Consider the following 18,561-nt stretch of genomic DNA (forward strand, 5'->3'; position numbering starts at 1 on the left):
TTGTAAGCTTCTTATACTATACAGAAAGCGGTAGATTCTTACTTTAAGGTAGACTGTGATAAGTTTAAGACATGTATTAGAAACCCTAAAGCAACAGCTTAAAAAAATAACAAGCAAAGAAGTATGGTCAATAAACCAACAAAGGAGGCTGAAGCATGAAAATCATAAGCTGAATCACAGTTGGGAAAAGTAGAAAACAGCAATCATACTTTTTTTTTCTTTTTTTTGAGATGGGGTCTGGCTACGTTGTGCATGCTGGCCTCAACCTCCCAAAGTGCTGGGACTACAGGCCTGAGCCACCCCACCCAGTCTGCAATCATAGTCACTTTAATGAAAACGTTTTAAACATCCAAATTAAATGGAAGAGACTGTCAGACTGGATAAAAAAGACCCAACTATATTCTGTCAACGTGTGATCCAATTTGAATATAAATACACAGATTAAAATCGGTTGAAAAACATACACTATGCTAGCATTAATCAAAAGAAAGCCAGTTATATTTAGAGCAGACCAAGCAAAGAATAAAGGAAGAAAGAGGGCCACTTCTTAATGCTATAGAGGTTAATGCAAGAGAACATAACAATCCTAAATGTTTACATACCTAACTTCAAAATACATGACACAAACTGATAGAATTGAAAGGAGAAGCAAATTCACAATTATAGTTGGAGACTTCAACATCCTTCTCTCAGTAATTGATCTCTTTGGCTGCTCTGAGACTAGTCTGGAATGAACCAAGAGTGAATGAGTGCACAGATGTGGGTAGAGTTTTCAAAAAGGTATCATATATGGGCCGGGCACGGTGGCTCATGCCTGTAATCCCAGCAATTTGGGAGGGCGAGTCCGGCGGATCACCTGAGGTCGGGAGTTCGAGACCAGATGGAGAAACCCCGTCTGTACTAAAAATACAAAACTAGCCGGGCCTGGTGGCACATACCTGTAATCTCAGCTACTCGGGAGGCTGAGGCAGGAGAATCGCTTGAACCCAGGAGGTGGAGGTTGCGGTAACCGAGTTCGTGCCTTTGCATTCTAGCCTGGGCAACAAGAGCGAAACTCAGTCTCAAAAAAATAAATAAATAAAAATAAAAAATAATTTTGGTCCCATGTAAGGTATTATTAATACATGGATTTTCATTTTTCGCCTAATTATCCTGAACCAGTTAAACTGAACACTTGCAAGTGGGTAGGGGGAATATCGATAGCCATGGCCGTGGTTTTCAAACTTCAGTATCAGAATTACCCGCGGGTTAAAATTCAGATAACTCTCTCCACTCCAAAACTTCTGATTCGGCGGGTTTGGGGTGGGGCCCGAGAATTTGTCATTTTAACAATATCTCCCGTTGTGGTGATGCCGCTGGTCGCAGAACCACACTCTGGAACAACTGGCCTAGAACGTTGTCATTCTTTTCTCCTACAGATTTTGAGGCAGCCGGTGGGCTCCGAAACAAAACAGAGGCCACGGGACCCGATTCCCAGTACGGTAGAAGTGACTCAAACCAGCCACTCAACAGACAAGCAGAATCCGGGGCCCCCAAAGCCGCGCGAGAGTTTAAGTGACGTCATCGGCGTCAGCGTCACGGTGGCGTCGGCCACGTTCAGCGGACACGGGAGCAAGATGGCGATTCCGGGCAGGCAGTGAGTGATGCGGGAGTTAGGGTCAGGCTGGGGGATGAGAAACTACGGCGACTGTGTCTTTGGCTGAGGAGTTTTAAATGCGCTGGAAGTGAAGGGACTGTGTCTTCAGGGGTACAGACGGGAAAAAACGAGAAGTCCTGAGGAACGTAGATTCCCCTCCCCCGTACATTTTCCAGGATGGAAGCTCGAAGTTTGAGGGAGAAACTTGTGAGGAAATAAAGGAAGTTAGGCTGAGGGGCAGAGAGCGAGACTTTTCTATTTTCCAAAAGCTCGGTCTGAGGCCCCTCAGTCTTGCTTCCTACCCCGCGCTTGAGTTTCTCCCCGCTTGGATGCTCTCAGGGGCAGTGTGAAGAGAGACAATTCCTGGCTTCCTTAGAGGGCCTTGTTCTCCTTGGCAGAAGCTCAAGTCCTGATTCCCGCCCTTCCTTCTCGTTTTAGGAATATTGTTCTGAGAAGCCACAGAAAAAGGGTAGGCATATAGGAAATTGGGATATACGTTGCCGCAAAAGAGACAAATACTGTACGTACTTGAAAGGTTTACCTTTGATGTGTAATCCTTAGTTTTGATGCGGCCTCCCGTGATCTTCGCATCTTAAAGGCCAAAACGTGAGAAACTGAAGGAGGTGGATCTGATGGGATGGTTCGCTTAGCAAAGCACGTGATCTTAGTAAAGTGTAATGCGAACTTGCCCCATGGCTACTTGGGTTTCTCAGTTAATCTTTTAAAAATTTTAGTGAGTTACACTATCCAGTCAGTTCTTAGAAACTGTATAAGTACACAGTAGGAAACAAAAAAATCTGGCCATTTTCTTGACTTGTTAGACCACAAGGATAATTGAAAGCATTTTAAAATCTTTGGTGGACATGAACTAAACTTTCCACTACACATTTTTTTTAAAAAATGTTACCGTCACTTCGCTATCTTAAAACATTTCTGAACTTTTCATTTACTTCTCTTCTTTGATAAAAATGGTATTCGAGTTTGGCCCGTGTCCACAAATGATCACTTAAAGTAATAATTATAGAATCTTACGGCATGTTAGAATTTTGACATCACTGAGAAGCAGAAACAGTCTGTTATGTGTTCATAAAGCTTATGACATGTTTTGATTTGGTAGCTTCATGTGGAAGAGATAGTAGATGTATTTGTTAACATTTAAACATAATGGTTTAATTTCTATTTCAAAAAAAATATATGCAGGTATGGGCTTATTTTGCCAAAGAAAACACAGCAGTTGCACCCTGTTTTGCAAAAACCATCAGTGTTTGGGAATGATTCTGATGATGATGATGAGGTAAGGAAACCTATGTTTTACTCGTACATTGTTGGAAATGTAAATTTTTTAAAAATTGAACTTGCGACTCTGATACATTTGCCTTTGTTATTTGTCAGTACAGTGAAGTATAATTTACAGAACTGTCAAAAAGGAATGTGTAAAGAAGGCAGCTCCACCGATTTTTAAAAATATTTTTTTCCCTCTAAAAGCTGTGAACTTTACTTTAAACAAATACACAGTCTTTTCAGACTACTGAAATTGTCATAACAAAATTGTTGGTGTAAAGATCCCTAGGTATGAAAAAAAAAAAAAAAGATCCCTAGGTATGAGTTATTAAGATGTCACCAATTTCCTACAAATTTTTATTAGCAAAAGCAGTTTTTAATTTGTTAACCATGAGCTAAGATCACTATATAACAGTTCTTAACAACACTACTTTTTTAAAATTCAGTGTCTGCCAAATGTAACTGCTCAGTTATAATCGTGGTAGTAAATAGTTACCCTTGATAGTACTACAATAACATTTTCTATTACTTTGGGAGACCGAGACGGGTGGATCACGAGGTCAGGAGATCGAGACCATCATGGCTAACACAGTGAAACCCCGTCTCTACTAAAAAATATATAAAAAACCTAGCCAGGCGAGGTGGCAGGCACCTGTAGTCCCAGCTACTCAGGAGGCTGAGGCAGGGGAATGGCATAAACCCGGGAGGCGGAGCTTGCAGTGAGCTGAGATCCGGCCACTGCACTCTAGCCTGGGTGACAGAGTGAGACTCCGTCTCAAAAAAAAAAAAAAAAAATTTTCTATTTTAGCAGCCAAAACTTTTTCTGTGAAACCCACATTTATATATCAGAAACAACCACAAATGTTTGCTTTTCTTTTTTTTTTTTTTTTTTGAGTCTTGCACAGTTGCCAAGGCTGAAGTGCAATGCCGTGATCTCGGCTCACTGCAACCTCCGCTTCCTGGGTTCAAGCTATTCTCTTGCCTAAGCTTCTTGAGTAGTTGGGATTACAGGCACCTGCCATCATGCCCACCTAAGTTTTGTATATTTTTAATATTTTTTGTAGAGACAGGGCTTCACCATATTGGCCGGGCTAGTCTCGAACTCCTCACCTCAGGTGATCCACCTACCTCAGCCTCCCAAAGTGCTGGGATTATAGGTGTGAGCCACCACGCCCAGTAAATGTGTGCTTTTCTAATACTCCTGTCATGTTTTAATATTTTTTTTTCTTTTTTTTTTGAGACAGAGTTTCGCTCTTGTTACCTAGGCTGAAGGGCGATGGTGCAATCTTGGCTCACTGCAACCTCTGCCTCCTAGGTTCAAGCGATTCTCCTGCTTCAGCCTCCCGAGTAGCTGGGGTTACAGGTGCCTGCCACCATACCTGGCTAATTTTTTTGTTGTTGTTGTATTTTTAGTATTTTTTGTATTTTTAATATTTTTTGTATATTTAGTAGATTTTCCTGCCTCAGCCTCCTGAGTAGCTGGGATTACAGGTGCCCCACCACCACGCCCAGCTTTTTATATTTTTAGGAGAGATGGGGTTTCACCATGTTGGCCAGGCTGGTCTTGAACCCGACCTCAGGTGATCCACTCACCTCGGCCTCCCAAAGTGCTGGGATTACAGACATGAGCCACCATGCCCAGCCTCTTTTTTTTTTTTTTTTTTTCAGATGGAGTCTCCCTCTGTTGCCTAGGCTGGAGTGCAGTGGTGCAATTTCAGCTCACCGCAACCTCTGCCCCCTAGGTTCAAGCGATTCTCCTGCCTCAGCCTGCTGAGTAGCAGGGATTACAGGAACGCACCATCCCACCTGGCTAATGCTTGTATTTTTAGTAGAGGTGGGAATTCACCATGTTGATCAGGCTGGTCTCAAACTCCTGACCTCAGGTGATCCACCCACCTTGGCCTCCCAAAGTGCTGGGATTACAGGCATGACCCACTGCGCCTGGCCGTTTTTCAGTTTTTGTTATATAATAGCATGGGTAGATAATTGAACATATTTGATATTTCTTTGCTACTTTTGAAGACATTGGCTCTGTATGGCTCACACTTGCTAAAAATTGAGGTATCATTTACATATAAAATTCTCAGATTTTAAGTGCTTGATGATTTTTGACAAATGTATATGCCCCAATCAAGATTTAAAACGTTTCGCTCTCTCCCAAAAGGCCTTCCATACCCTGCTGCAGTCAGTCTACCTCTCCACTTGCTGCCCTAGACAAGTGCTTGTATTTCTATCACTAGATTAGTTTCGCCTGTTACAGAATTTCATATAAAAACTATCATACAGTATGTACTCTTTTATGTCTGACTTACTCCACTCAGTATAATGCCAGATTTATCCAGTAGTTGTAGAATCACTTTTTTCTTAAAATGGATTTTTTCCCGCTTAACAGTGACTTAAGTTTTTCTTCCATTTTTCTGTTTTTATTTCTTCATAAAATTTTAGAGTAATTGACATAAGAACTGAATCAAGGTTACTAGTTAAATCTCCATTTCTGCGTAGCCAACTAGAATATTTTCAAATGGAATATTGAGGAAGTTACTAATTACAAGTTTTGAATTTTTAATTATGTTGTTTCATTAATAAATATTTAATACCTACTATAGGTTAAGAGTTGATCAGTTTTGCACCTGTAACCTCTGTACTTTTTATTATGTAGTACCCTTTTAACAGTTTTTTTGGGACCATATATAGTGTTGCTTTCAACCAGTGTCTAGTCTAGTGGGGAAGACGGACATGTGAATATGAATATAAAGCAGACTGAAATTTGAAAAGGAAACTCATATACTGAGGATTCCTGTGTGCTTGTTATACTTTATTTGATCTTCAGGATCACTCTGTGATGTATTATTTCATTTTACAGGTCAGAAAATTGAAGCTCAGGTTAAGTAATTTGTTCAAGGCCATGTGGCTGATAAATAAGTGTCAGGATTGGGATTTGAACACAGGCGTATCTGACCTTCAAACCTATACTATTCGTTCTTCTGTCTTGCCTTGTTTTAACAATAGAGTTACAGAATGTGAATGAAATGTAGAGAATGAAATGATTCACTTTGCAGGAATAAGCATTTAAATAACATTCAAGGCTGGTTTAGATTTAAATAGGCAAAAATAGAGGTGGAAATAATTTCAGTTGGGAGAGAACAGCAAGAAATACAGAATGGCATACAAGTACAAGGCATTTTTGTGGAATACTGTGGCTGGAGAATAGGGTGTATAGGAAAAAAGTGTTGCAGATGAGGTTGTAACAGGATTGGGCCGGATTGGGCCAGATTGTGGAGTACCTTAAATTTTTTGTATAAAATTTCAACTTTATATTTTTAAGTAGTTTTTGAGCAATTTGGTAATATTATCACACTTTTACCTTAGGAAGATAACTCTTGAATTGTAAAGCAAAGAAAGGGAGAAATGAGAGATAAAGTTCAAAATGCTCGTTAGCAAAGCTTGTTAGAAGGCTTTTTTAGCAGTTCAGGTGAGAGATCTTAACCTAGGTTGAGGTCAGTGGGAATGAATGGGGAAAAATGTGAGAGATACCACAGAAATAAGTAGGACCTGGCAGCCACATTGAATATATGGGAAAGTAAAGAGATGAGTCCTTATGCAAGATCCTTTTTTTTTTTTTTGGTCATCATTTTTCCTTGTTAAAAAAAATGTGTAATTCACACACTGTATACTTTACCCTTTTAAAGTGTACAATTCACGGTTTTTTGTTTGTTTGTTTTTTTGAGATGGAGTCTCGCTCTATCGCCCAGGCTGGAGTGCAGTGGCACAATCTCAGCTCATTGCAACCTCTGCCTCCCAGGTTCAAGCAATTCTCCTGCCTCAGCCTCCTGAGTAGCTGGGATTACAGGCACCCACCACCAAGCCCAGCTAATTTTTGTATTTTTAGTAGAGATGGGGTTTCGCCATGTTGGTCAGGCTGGTCTCGAACCCCTGACCTCGTGATCCACCTGCCTCGGCCTCCCAGAGTGCTGGGATTACAGGCGTGAGCCACCGCGCCTGGCCAATTCACTGATTTTTAAGAGTTGTGCAGGCATCACCACTAGAACATTTTCCTCACCCAGAAAGAAACTGTGTACCCATTACCATCACTCCCCATTCTCCCCACCCCTAAACCCTGGCAGACACTAATTTACTTTCTGTTTCTATGGGTTTGCCTATTCTGCACATTTCATATAAATAGAATCATGCAATAGGCTGTCTTTTGTGCCTGACTTCTTTCACTTAGCATGATATTCTCATGATCGTAACGTGTCAATACTTTTTATTACTGAATAATATTCCATTGTATGAATGTACCATATTTTATCTGTCAGTGGTAGGCATTTGGGTTTTTCCCAATTTCTGGCAATAATGCTGCTATAAATACTTGTGTATAGGTTTTTTGTGTGGACATGTTTTCATTTCTATTGGATATTGTATTGGATATATACCTAGGATAGAATTTCTGGTTCATATGATAACTCTGGTTTTATTTATGTGTATATTTTTTGAGACAGAGTTTGGCTCATCACCCAGGCTGGAGTGCAATGGCATGATCTCAGCTCATTGCAGTCTCTGCCTCCCTGTTTCAAGCAATTCTTCCGCCTCAGCCTCCTGAGTAGCTGGGGTTACAGGCATGTGCCACCATGCCTGGCTAATTTTGTACTTTTAGTAGAAATGGATTTTTACCATGTTAGCCAGCCTGGTTTCTTTGACCTTCCAGTCAAAGCCAATGGACAAGGGAGCTACAGCTTATTTCTTAGTGAACGGAATATAAAACCATTCTTTAGAATAATTTCCTTACCTATAAAAAAAAAAATCAGTCCGGTTAATTCCAGCTTGTCTTTTTACTGAGAAGTAAATTTCTTAGTTGAGTATATTTAAATATTTGTGAGATTTGGCCAGGCACAGTGGCTCAGGCCTGTAATCCCAGCACTTTGGGAGGCTGAGGTGGGCAGATCACTTGAGATCAGTAGTTCAAGACCAGCCTGGCCAACATGGTGAAACCCCGTCTCTACTAAAAATACAAAAATTAGCTGGACATCATGGTGGGCACCTGTAATCCCAGCTACTCAGGCCGAGGCAGGAGAATTGCTTGAACCCTGGAGCCAGAGGTTGCAGTGAGCTAAGATCGAGCCACTGTACTCCAGCCTGGGTGACAGAATAAAACTCCGTCTCAAAAAAAGATGTAAAAAAATTGTGAAATTTGACTATATATTAAAATCTCTTTCATAATTAGTCAACAATTTAAGCAGCAGTTAAATTATTAGTGCTGTGGAAAATACAGAAGAAAGATAATTTCTTATTCCCCTCCTGAGGAGAGGGTTTGATACACTTGGAAAGGAGCTGCTATGAAGCCAACTTAATCTATTCTTTTCATCAGTTCAGCAGAAGCATTTAAGATCAGATTTTCTCTCTAGTGGTCCAGCAGAGGGAGCCCTAGCACATGAATTGTTTTCCTTTTGTGCTTGCATCCGGGGTTAGTTTAGTGGGAAAGTGGTAGTCTGTCCCTTTTAATTGTAATTTAAGCATTTCCTCCTTTCTTTTTTGAGACAGAGACAGAGTCTGGCTCTGTCACCCAGGCTGGAGTGCAGTGGCGCAATCTCAGGTCACTGCAGCCTCCACCTCCCAGGTTCAAGCAATTCTTGTGCCTCAGCCTCCCAAGTAGCTGGGATCACAGGCATGCGCCACCAGGCCCAGCTAATTTTTGTATTTTTTGTAGAGATGGGGTTTTGCCATGTTGGCCAGGCTGGTCTTGAACTCCTGGCCTCAAGGGATCTGCCTGCCTCAGCCTCCCAAAGTGCTGTGATTGCAGGCGTGAGCCACCATGCCCAGCCTAGTAGAAATTGTCAGAACAAATTAGAACTAATTATCATTTTGTTCAAGGTGGGAGAGATGGTGGGGGGAGGGGTGAAAGTTTTTACACCATATGAGTAAGAAAGCATATTCTGATGCTGCTCTCAATTCATAAGTAAGTGGTTTTGCTGTCATCATAATATATTTAATCTTTTTTTTTTTTCCAATCCTCTCTTTTCTGGTCTCACTGTCACCATGTTCATTCTTTTCTCTTGGATTATTTTAATTGTTTCATAACTACTTTCCTTATTATCTGTCTCCTCAAATTACTTCAGATATTGTTGTCAGATTGATCTTCATAAAGCGGTTATAATCACTGATCCTCAGTCCTGAACGTAATTATATTTAAAATCTAATCTTGACTTGGGAAACTTTCTCTGTTCTTTGCCCCTAAAATGCTTATTAGTATTTTCTCCTAACTGTTCCTTCATAAAAAGTACACTGTCGTGCTTGCAGTTTTTCACAGCTCTGCTTTTCTTTACAGTGCAAGTCTTCTCCCCATTTTTTTAATGTCTAAATTATAGCCATCCTTCAAAACCCAGTGCAAAACCTACTTCTTTCAAGATACCTTCTTTGATTTTCCTCACTGGAAAGAATCTCTTCCTTTTTCTTACATTGTTATTGCACTTAGCTTTTAAAATCTTGCATTATAAGTTGTTTACGTACATGTCTTGTCACTGTACTAGATAAAGTATGAGCTCTGTGAGTTAGGATCTGGCCATCTAGCCTAGCTTCATTTTAATTTTTTGAAACAGAGTCTTGCTCTGTTGCCCAGGCTGGAATGCAGTGGTGAGGTTTCGGGTTACTGCAACCTCCGCTTCCCAGCCTGAGTGATGTTTTAGCCTCTGCCTCCTGAGTAGCTGGGACCACCAGTGTGAGACACCACTCTTGGCTCGTTTTTGTATTTTTTTGTAGAGACAGGGTTTCGCCATGTTGCCCAGGCGAGTCTCAAGCTCTTGAGCTCAAAGTAAAACGCCCACCTTGGCCTCCCAAAGGATTACAAGCATGAGCCACTATGCCTGGCCTAGGGTAGCTTTTAAAAATCAGTAAGATTATTTATTCAGGTGTTTTAGCTGTCTGTATTGTAAAGAGCCAGGTAGTAAATGTTTTAGGCCTTGCAGGGCAACTGTACAACTTCAGTCTCAGTGTGAAAGCAGCCATTAGGCAATACATAAATTACGAGCATGAGTAATAAATGTGTTTTAATAAAACTTTATTTACAAAAATGGAGATGGGCTGTATTTGACCCATAGCGTATAACTTGCTGACCACTGGTCTGTATGATTGTTCTTAAAAGTATTTGTGATAGCCGGGCGCGGTGGCTCAAGCCTGTAATCCCAGCACTTTGGGAGGCCGAGATGGGCGAATCACGAGGTCAGGAGATCAAGACCATCCTGGCTAACACGGTGAAACCCCGTCTCTACTAAAAAAATACAAAAAAACTAGCCGGGTGAGGTAGCAGGAGCCTGTAGTCCCAGCTGCTTGGGAGGCTGAGGCAGGAGAATGGCGTAAACCCGGAAGGCAGAGCTTGCAGTGAGCTGAGATCCGGCCACTGCGCTCCAGCCTGGGCGACAGAGCGAGACTCCATCTCAAAAAAAAAAAAAAGTATTTGTGATAACAAATATTTCACGAGTGTTGTAAGTGACCAAAATGGTTAGATGTTGCGTGACAGATTAAACATTGAACTCCTTTTTAGATGTTTATCTATGATAAATGCCTGCCCATTTTGCAGAGCATAATGAATTTTCCTTTTAATGTCAGCAATTGAAATGTTTATTTCTAAACAATGGTATACTGGTGAAATCTAGTTTTGTAGCATAATTTATATGCCACTAAGAGATACGATGTATACAATCTGAAAATTGTTGCACTTATTTTGGAGGCGAGGTTTTGCTCTGCTGCCCAGGCTGGAGTGCAGTGGTATGATCACGGCTCACTACAACCTTGACCTTCTGGGCTCAAGTGATCCTCTCACTTCAACACTCCAGTAGCTGGCACCACAGGGATATGTCATCACATCTGGCTAATTTGTTTATTTTTTGTAGAGATAGGGTCTCCCTTTGTTGCCCAGGCTGGTCTCAAACTCCTGGCCTCAAGCAATCCTCCTGCCTCAGCCTCCCAAAGTGTTGGAATTACAGGTGCGAACTACTGTAACTGGCCTGGTTGTGGCTTTTAGATAAAGAGACAAAACTTTTTAACCACTTTAAAAGAGAGTATTAAGTTTAGATAGCTAAAATTTATTAACTTAGTTTTACATTTTATTTAATTTATATTACTTCTTATTATTATTATTATTTCCATTTCTTGAGACAAGATCTTGCCCTTTCACCCAGGCTGGAGTACAGTTTGTGCAATCGCAACTCATGGCAGCCTCAACCTCCCAGGCTGAAGCACGCCTCCCACCTCAGCCTCCCAAGTAGCTGGGACTACAGTCATGCACTACTATGCCCGCTTAATTTTTTTTTATTTTTTGTTGAGATAGAGTCTCACTATGTTGCCTAGGCTGTTCTGGAGCTCCTGGCTTCAAACGATCCTCCTGCCTCAGCCTCCCAAAGTACTGGGATTAGAAGTGTGAGCCACTAAGCCCAGCCTCCACTAGTCTTTTTTACCATTGTTTTCCATTTCTGAGGTCTTTGACTTAATTTCATAGTTTTTCAACATGTGCTCATTGGGGCATTATTTCTTAAGCTTTTGATTGTTTTTTTTGTTTTTCTTTTTTTTTTTGAGACGGAGCCCAGGCTGGAGTGCAGCTCACTACAAGCTCCGCCTCCCGGGTTTACGCCATTCTCCTGCCTCAGCCTCCCAAGTAGCTGGCACTACAGGCGCCCGCCACCTCACCCAGCTAGTTTTTTGTATTTTTTAAGTGGAGACGGGGTTTCACCGTGTTAGCCCGGATGGCCTTGATCTCCTGACCTCGTGATCCACCTGTCTGGGCCTCCCAAAGTGCTGGGATTACAGGCTTGAGCCACCGCGCCCGGCCTAAGTTTTTGATTGTTAAAGAATGCTTGCCCATTGCTTTTGTCACTTAAATATCTACTTGATTGGGTGTAGTATTTCCAGAATAACAATTTATTTCAAAATCTTACAGAATTAGTCATTTTTTTCTGGTACTTAATGTTCTTATCAGGAAGTACACTATAGGTTATTTTATCCCTACTTCTAGACTTGTTTTAATTGGCTTGGACCACTGGAGAGTGTATTCTTTTATAGCCTTTTTAATTCAATGTGTCTTGCCGCAAATAATTTTGAATTTTTTTTCCAGGAATACGTTGTTGCTTGTTCTCTAAATATTTAGCTTTTTCTTCATTGCATTGAAATTTACTGTCATCCACGCGCTAGGTTATCATTTTGGAGGATCGCCTTTTCTTCCGTGCCATTGTCGTGCGTTCATTCATGCACTCACCAGACACTTACTGATCACTTGCCCTGTGCCGATGAGACATAACAAAAGCCACTGCCTCAGTGGCACTTAGATTCTAGAGGTGGCACCAGGTGGTGGGGCGGGGTGATAAGTAATTAACATAACAGAGAAGTAAGTTACATGTGAATTTAGAAGATTACAGAGCTGTGAAAAAGTAGAGTAGGGTTAAGAAGAATTAAACAGGTATTTAGGGAAATTACCCAGTCTATGTCTTTTTCTCTCTACTGACTAAGATTAAACTTTTGTCAGTGCTTCAGTTATAGCTTTTCTGTTTCTTACTGTTTCTAATTTATTTATTAGCTCTACTGGTGTTATTTTAGTCTTCAATATGTTTTCTTTAGCTCTACAGTTTTTCTGTCTTTTATTGTCCCCTCATCTGAATATTAACTTTTAAAATTTAATTAGTGATCTTATTTTGAAAGAGTTTGACAGGGAAGAGACAGAGGAAGAGATGGAAATGATAGTTCGAAGAAATACAGGTATACCTCGGTGATATTGTGGGTATGTTTCCAGACCACTGCAGTAAAATAAATATCTCGGTAAAGCAAGTCCCTAGTGTATATAAAAGTTATGTTTATGCTATGCTATAGTTTTTAAAGTGTGTAATAGTATTATAGCTAAAAAAAAAAAGCCTATACCATAATTTTAAAATACTTTATGCTAAAAATTGCTAATGATCATCTGAGCATTTAGCCAGCAATAATCTCTTTGCTGCTGGAGGGTTTCGTCTCAGTGTTAACGGCTGCTGCCTGATTAGGTAGTGGTTGCCGAAGGCTGGGTGGCTGTAGCAATTTCTTAAGATTGAAACAAAGTTTGCTGCATTGACTGACTCTTCCTTTAATGAATTATTTATTGATAACATGTAATGCTGTTTGATAGCATTTACCCACAGTAGAACTTTAAAAATTGGAGTCAGTCCTCTCAAATCCTGCTGCTGTTTTATCAACTAAGTTTATATTACATTAGTACAATCTAAATTCTTTGTTGTCATTTCAACAATGCTCATGTCGTTACCGTTGAGTAGATTCCATATAAAGAAACCAGTGCAAGGCTGGGAGCGATGGCTCACATTTGTAATCCCAGCACTTTGGGAGGCCGAGGCGGGTGGATCATGAGGTCAGGAGATCGAGACCATCCTGGCTAACATGGTGAAACCATCTCTACTAAAAATACAAAAAATTAGCCAGGCATGGTGGCAGGCGCCTGTAGTCCCAGCTACGCGGGAGGCTGAGGCAAGAGAATGTCATGAACCCAGGAGGCAGAGCTTGTGGTGTACCACTGCACTCCAGCCTGGGCAACAGAGCGAGACTCCGTCTCAAAAAAAAAAAAAAAGAAACCAGTGCAGTGGCTCACACCTGTAATCCCGACACTTTGGGAGGCTGAAGTAAGCGAATCACCTGAGGTCAGGAGTTCAAGACGACCCTGGCCAACATGGTGAAACCCCGTCTCTACTAAAAGATAGAAAAGTTAGCCAGACATGGTGGCACGCACCTGTAATCCCACCAACTCAGAAGGCTGAGGCGGAGAATCACATGAACTCAGGAGGTGGAGGTTGCAGTGAGTCAAGATCATGCCACTGCACCCCAGCTTGGGCGACAGAGCGAGACTGTCTCAAAAAGAAAAGAAAAGAAACCTTTTTCTTTGCTCATCTAGTAGAATAAATTTGTCATCAATTCAAGTTTAATCATGAGATTGTCATCAGTTCAAGTTTTATCATGAGCAGTTCAGTCACATCTTCAGACTCCATTTGTAATTCTAGTTCTCTTGCTAATTCTGCCCCATCTGCAGCCACTTCATCTACTGAAGTCTTGAAGCCCTCAGTCATTCATGAGGGTTGGAATCAGCTTCTTCCAAACTCATATTAATGATGTTTGGCCTCTTCCCATGAATCACAAGTGTTCTTAATGACTTCTAGACTGATGAATTTCTTTCAGAAGGCTTTCAGTTTACTTGCCCACCCATTTCTTAAGCTGTAGAGTTTAAGAAATGTATTTTTTTTTTTTTTTTTTGAGACAAGGTCTTGCTTTGTCACTGTGGCTGCAGTGCAGTGGTGCAATCTTGATTCACTGCAACCTCTGCCCCTGGGCTCAAACAATCCTGTCACCTCAGCCTCCCGAGTAGCATGGACCACAGGCACTGACCACCACAGCCGGCTATGTTTTGGTTTTTTTTGTTTATTTTGGTACAGACAGGGGTCTCACCATGTTGCCCAGTATGGTCTCCTGGGCTCAAGCAATTCACCCGCCTTGGCTTCCCAAAGTGCTGGGGTTACAGGTATGAGCCACCACACCTGGCCTTGACATGTATTTCATAAATAAGACTGGAAGATCAGAATTGCTCCTTGAACCATTTGCTCCATAATGGATAGTGTGTTGATAGACCTGAAAACAACGTTCGTCTCCTTGTACATCTCTGTCAGAGCTCTTGATAACCCGATGCATTGTCAGTGAGCAGTATTTTGAAAGGAATCTTCTTTTTCGAGCAGTGGGTCTCCATGACGGGATTAAAATATTCAGTAAACCAAGCTGTAAATGGATGTACTGTCATCTAGGCTTTGTTGTTTCATTTGTAGAGCACAGGCGAGTAGATTTAGCATAATTCTTAAGGACCCTAGCATTTTTCAGATGCTCAATGAGAGTCAGCCTTTGAAGCTTTGAAGCCAAGCATTGACTTCTCTTGGGCTTTGAAAGTCCTAGATGGCATCATCTTCCCATAGAAGGCTGTTTTGTCTACATTGAGAATCTGTTGTTTAGTGTAGCCACTTTCATTGATGGTCCTAGTTAGGTTTTCTGGATAACTTACAGCAGCTTCTGAATTGGCTTAAGGGAACATAGTGGCTAGTTTGATCTTCTCTTCAGACTACTGAAATTCTCTCCATATCAGCAATAAGGCTGTTTGCCTTCTTATCATTCATGTGTTCGCTGGAGTAGCAACTTTTAATTTCCTTCAGTAACTTTTCCTTTGCATTCAGAACCTGACTGTTTGGCTGCAAGAAGCCTAGCTTTCAGCCTGTCTCACCTTTCAGCATGCCTTCCTCAGTAAGCTTAATCATTTCCAGCTTTTGATTTAAAGTAAGAAACCTGCTACACTTTCCATTGTAGGGTTATTAGTTGACCTACATTCAGTATTGTAGTGGCTCAGGGAATAGGAAGGCCTGAGGAGGGGGAGAGAGGAGAACACCGGTTGGTGGAGCAGTCAGAACACACACATTTGTCAGTTAAGTTACCCATTTTATCTGGGCATGGTACATGGCTTACCCAAGCAGATACATTAGTAACACCAAAGATTGTTGATTATAGATCATTATAACATGTAATAGTGAAAAAGTTTGAAATATTGTGAGAATTACCAAAATGTGACACACTGACATGAAGTGAACACATGCTGTTGGAAAAATGGCACTGATAGACTTACTCAGTGTTGGGTTGCCACACAACTTCAATTTGCAATAAAATGTACCGGTGAAGTACAATAAAACAAAGAATGCCTATAATGGTACAGTCAATGTAATTTTCCTTTTTGTTGTTGTCTTAGGATAGAGAGAATTTGTGTAGGTTTCGGCTGAAAGAGAAGCAGTTAAGGAAAAACGAGAGATTTTACAGCTAAGGAAACCTAGGGTGTCAAGCTGGTCCATAGCACACACACAGTACTTAGATAATAGAGCTAAATTTTGAATCCAGGTCTGCTTGATTAAAGTCAATGCTTTTAAACAATTTAATGTACTCCCTCTGAGAGTTAGTTTGTTCATCATGGAATTTCCAAAGTTTCAGAGAATGGATTTCAGAAACAATAGAAAAGGAGTTAGTAGGGGACTGGTAAAGATCAGGTTGACTTCAAAGGGTCAATCTTGTTTATTATTTGGAAAGGGAACACAAATAGAAGTTGTGGTCAAATGTGCTTTTTATCATGTGAAATTACACAACTTTGCCTTCCAGTGACCTAGGAATGTTTTGAGGAGATTAGAGGATATCCCATTGTCTGGAGATATATATATGTTTTATATATATATATATATTTTTTTTTTTTTTAATAGTCTATCCCAAGGGTTTTCAGTGGGTATGTTGCTACTTCAAGAGGACATTCAGAAATTTGTGGAGTGACTTTTGCTTATCACAATTGTATTTATTTATACTTACTTATTTATTTGTTTGAGACAGGGTCTTACTCTGTCTCCCAGGCTGGAGTGCAGTGGTGCAGTCACAGCTCACTGCAACCTCTGCATCCAGGACTCAAGCGATCCTCCCATTTCAGCCTGCTGATTAGCTGGGACTACAGGCACATGCCACCATGCCCAGCTAATTTTTGTGTTTTTTTGTAGAGAGGGTTTCACCATGTTGGCCCAGGCTGGTCTTGAACTCCTGGGGCTCAAGTGATCCACCCACTTCAGCCTCCCAAAGTGCTGGAACTATAGGTGTGAGCCACCATGCCTGGCGCTTATCACAGCTATCTTAGGTAGGATGTTGTTGGCACCAGTTTCTTGTTTTGTTTTTGAGACGGAGTCTTGCTCTGTCGCCCAGGCTGGAGTGCAGTGGCGCGATCTCGGCTCACTGCAAGCTCCACTTCCCGGGTTCACGCCATTCTCCTGCCTCAGCCTCCGGAGTAGCTGGGACTATAGGCACCCGCCACCACACCTGTCTAATTTTTTTGTGTTTTTAGTACAGACAGGGTTTCACCATGTTAGCCAGGATGGTCTCGATCTCCTGCCCTTGTGACCTGCTTCAACCTCCCAAAGTGCTGGGATTGCAGGTGTGAGCCACCATGCCCGGTGCTGGCACCAGTTTTTGATGAGGACCAGAGGTGGTAGATAACTGTGCATCTCATGCCCCGATTCATATAGGTGAAATCCCTCTGAACATGCATATAGATGAAAAACTGCTTATTTTATTTTATTTCATTTTTGTGATCGTGGCCCACTGTAGCCTTGGTGTCCCAGGCTCAAGTGGTGGCTCACGCCTGTAATCCCAGCACTTTGGGAGGCCAAGGCGAGTGGATCGCCTGAGGTCAGGAGTTTGAGACCATCCTGGCCAACATGACGAAACCCCCTCTCTACTAAAAATACAAAGATTAGCTGGGTGTGGTGGTGCACATCTGTAGTCCCAGCTACTTGGGAGGCTGAGGCAGGAGAATTGCTTGAACCTGGGAGGCAGAGCAAGACTCCGTCTCAAAATTAAAAACAAAAACAAAAAGAGTATTGGGTATGATATGATTGAGAACTACCAGTCTGGGCTTTCCCCACTGACATAAAAATGGCTTATTTATTATATATTAAATTTCCATAAATATGTAGGTTTGTTTCTTTGGACTATTCTGTTTCATTGATTTTTTTTCTTTAATCCTCCTTCAATACCGTATTATTTCAATTACTCTAGCATTATAATCTCTTTTAATATATGATAGGACAAAGAATAAGAAAAGCTAAAGTTTATTGAGCACTTTGTGTATGTTAGGCATGGCTTTACGTGTTTGGTATGAATTATCTCTTGTAATCATGTGTTAATTGATTTACCATATTTTATCAAATCTAAGATGCTTTGATATTGATGCTTTCTTGGTGTTACCAGAAAGTGTCAATGAAAACTTTTCAGACAGAACATCATTATTGCTTCCTGGGTGACAGCATTTTTTTAAGAAGTCATTGATTTCTGAGAGTTTAAGATATGAAGAATCCGTGTTTTAGAATCAGTGAAATAAGATGTCATTATTCTCATTTTATAGTTGAGGAAACAGGCAGAAAGTTTAAATAACTTGCCTGAGGTTAAAAGCTGATTGACTTAATAATCCATATGGTTGATTGGGATCTTTTAAAGTTATTACATTTTCTAAGCATTTATTGCTGATACACAGCAAAAGTAATTATATACACACACACATTTGTACATATGTCATATTTTATGTATATATCTAAGGATTTTTTTTGTATGTGGATATAGTATCTGAGCACCTTGCTAAACTCTTTCATTAGTTGTAATAATAGGTTAAAAATCCTCTGGATTTTCTGGGTAGGTGATCATATTACCTGAAAATGATTTTAATATTAATTAATATTTTAATACCTTATGAAGGTATTTCTAATGTTTCACCATTAAGTATGCTATTCACACTAGGTTCATGGTAAATATCCTTTTTCAAATTAAGGGAGTTTTCCTGTATTGTAGATTTGTCATTCCCAAATCTTGTTTACAACTATTGGGCAATCCTCTTTACTAGTAGAGTCTGTCTTTATAGAGTCCTTCTATCAGGTGCCCATCCCTATGAGAGAATATACTTCCTACCTTCTTGATATCAGGCTTAGCCGTGAGGCTTGCTTTAGCCAGTGGAAGTGATGTATGCTGTATCTGAGCAAAACTTCAGGAGTCGTTGCCTGATTAAGTCATTGCTTTTTCCC

The 18,561-nt window shown here is 40.8% G+C and overlaps 1 protein-coding gene across 4 annotated transcripts in view; it reads left to right on the forward strand.

The window, feature by feature from the left end:
* Positions 1–1,587: 1,587 nt before the first annotated feature.
* The window catches only part of NSRP1 (nuclear speckle splicing regulatory protein 1), a 67,762-nt gene continuing 50,788 nt past the window's right edge, over positions 1,588–18,561 (forward strand). The window contains exons 1-3 of one of the 4 annotated variants that reach the window (XM_025363695.1): positions 1,602–1,636; positions 2,075–2,105; positions 2,837–2,930. Coding sequence is in view for 1 of the 4 variants with exons in the window: in XM_025363694.1 (XP_025219479.1) it covers positions 1,617–1,636; positions 2,837–2,930 (114 nt within the window). In the remaining 3 variants the exon portion in view is untranslated. Of the gene's footprint in view, positions 1,637–1,944; positions 2,106–2,836; positions 2,931–18,561 lie in introns of those variants that run through there. The other 3 variants (XM_025363694.1, XM_025363697.1, XM_025363696.1) reach the window with 3 other exon arrangements.

Source organism: Theropithecus gelada, chromosome 16, assembly GCF_003255815.1.
Source record: "Theropithecus gelada isolate Dixy chromosome 16, Tgel_1.0, whole genome shotgun sequence".
In the NCBI taxonomy this organism is placed as follows: domain Eukaryota; kingdom Metazoa; phylum Chordata; class Mammalia; order Primates; family Cercopithecidae; genus Theropithecus; species Theropithecus gelada.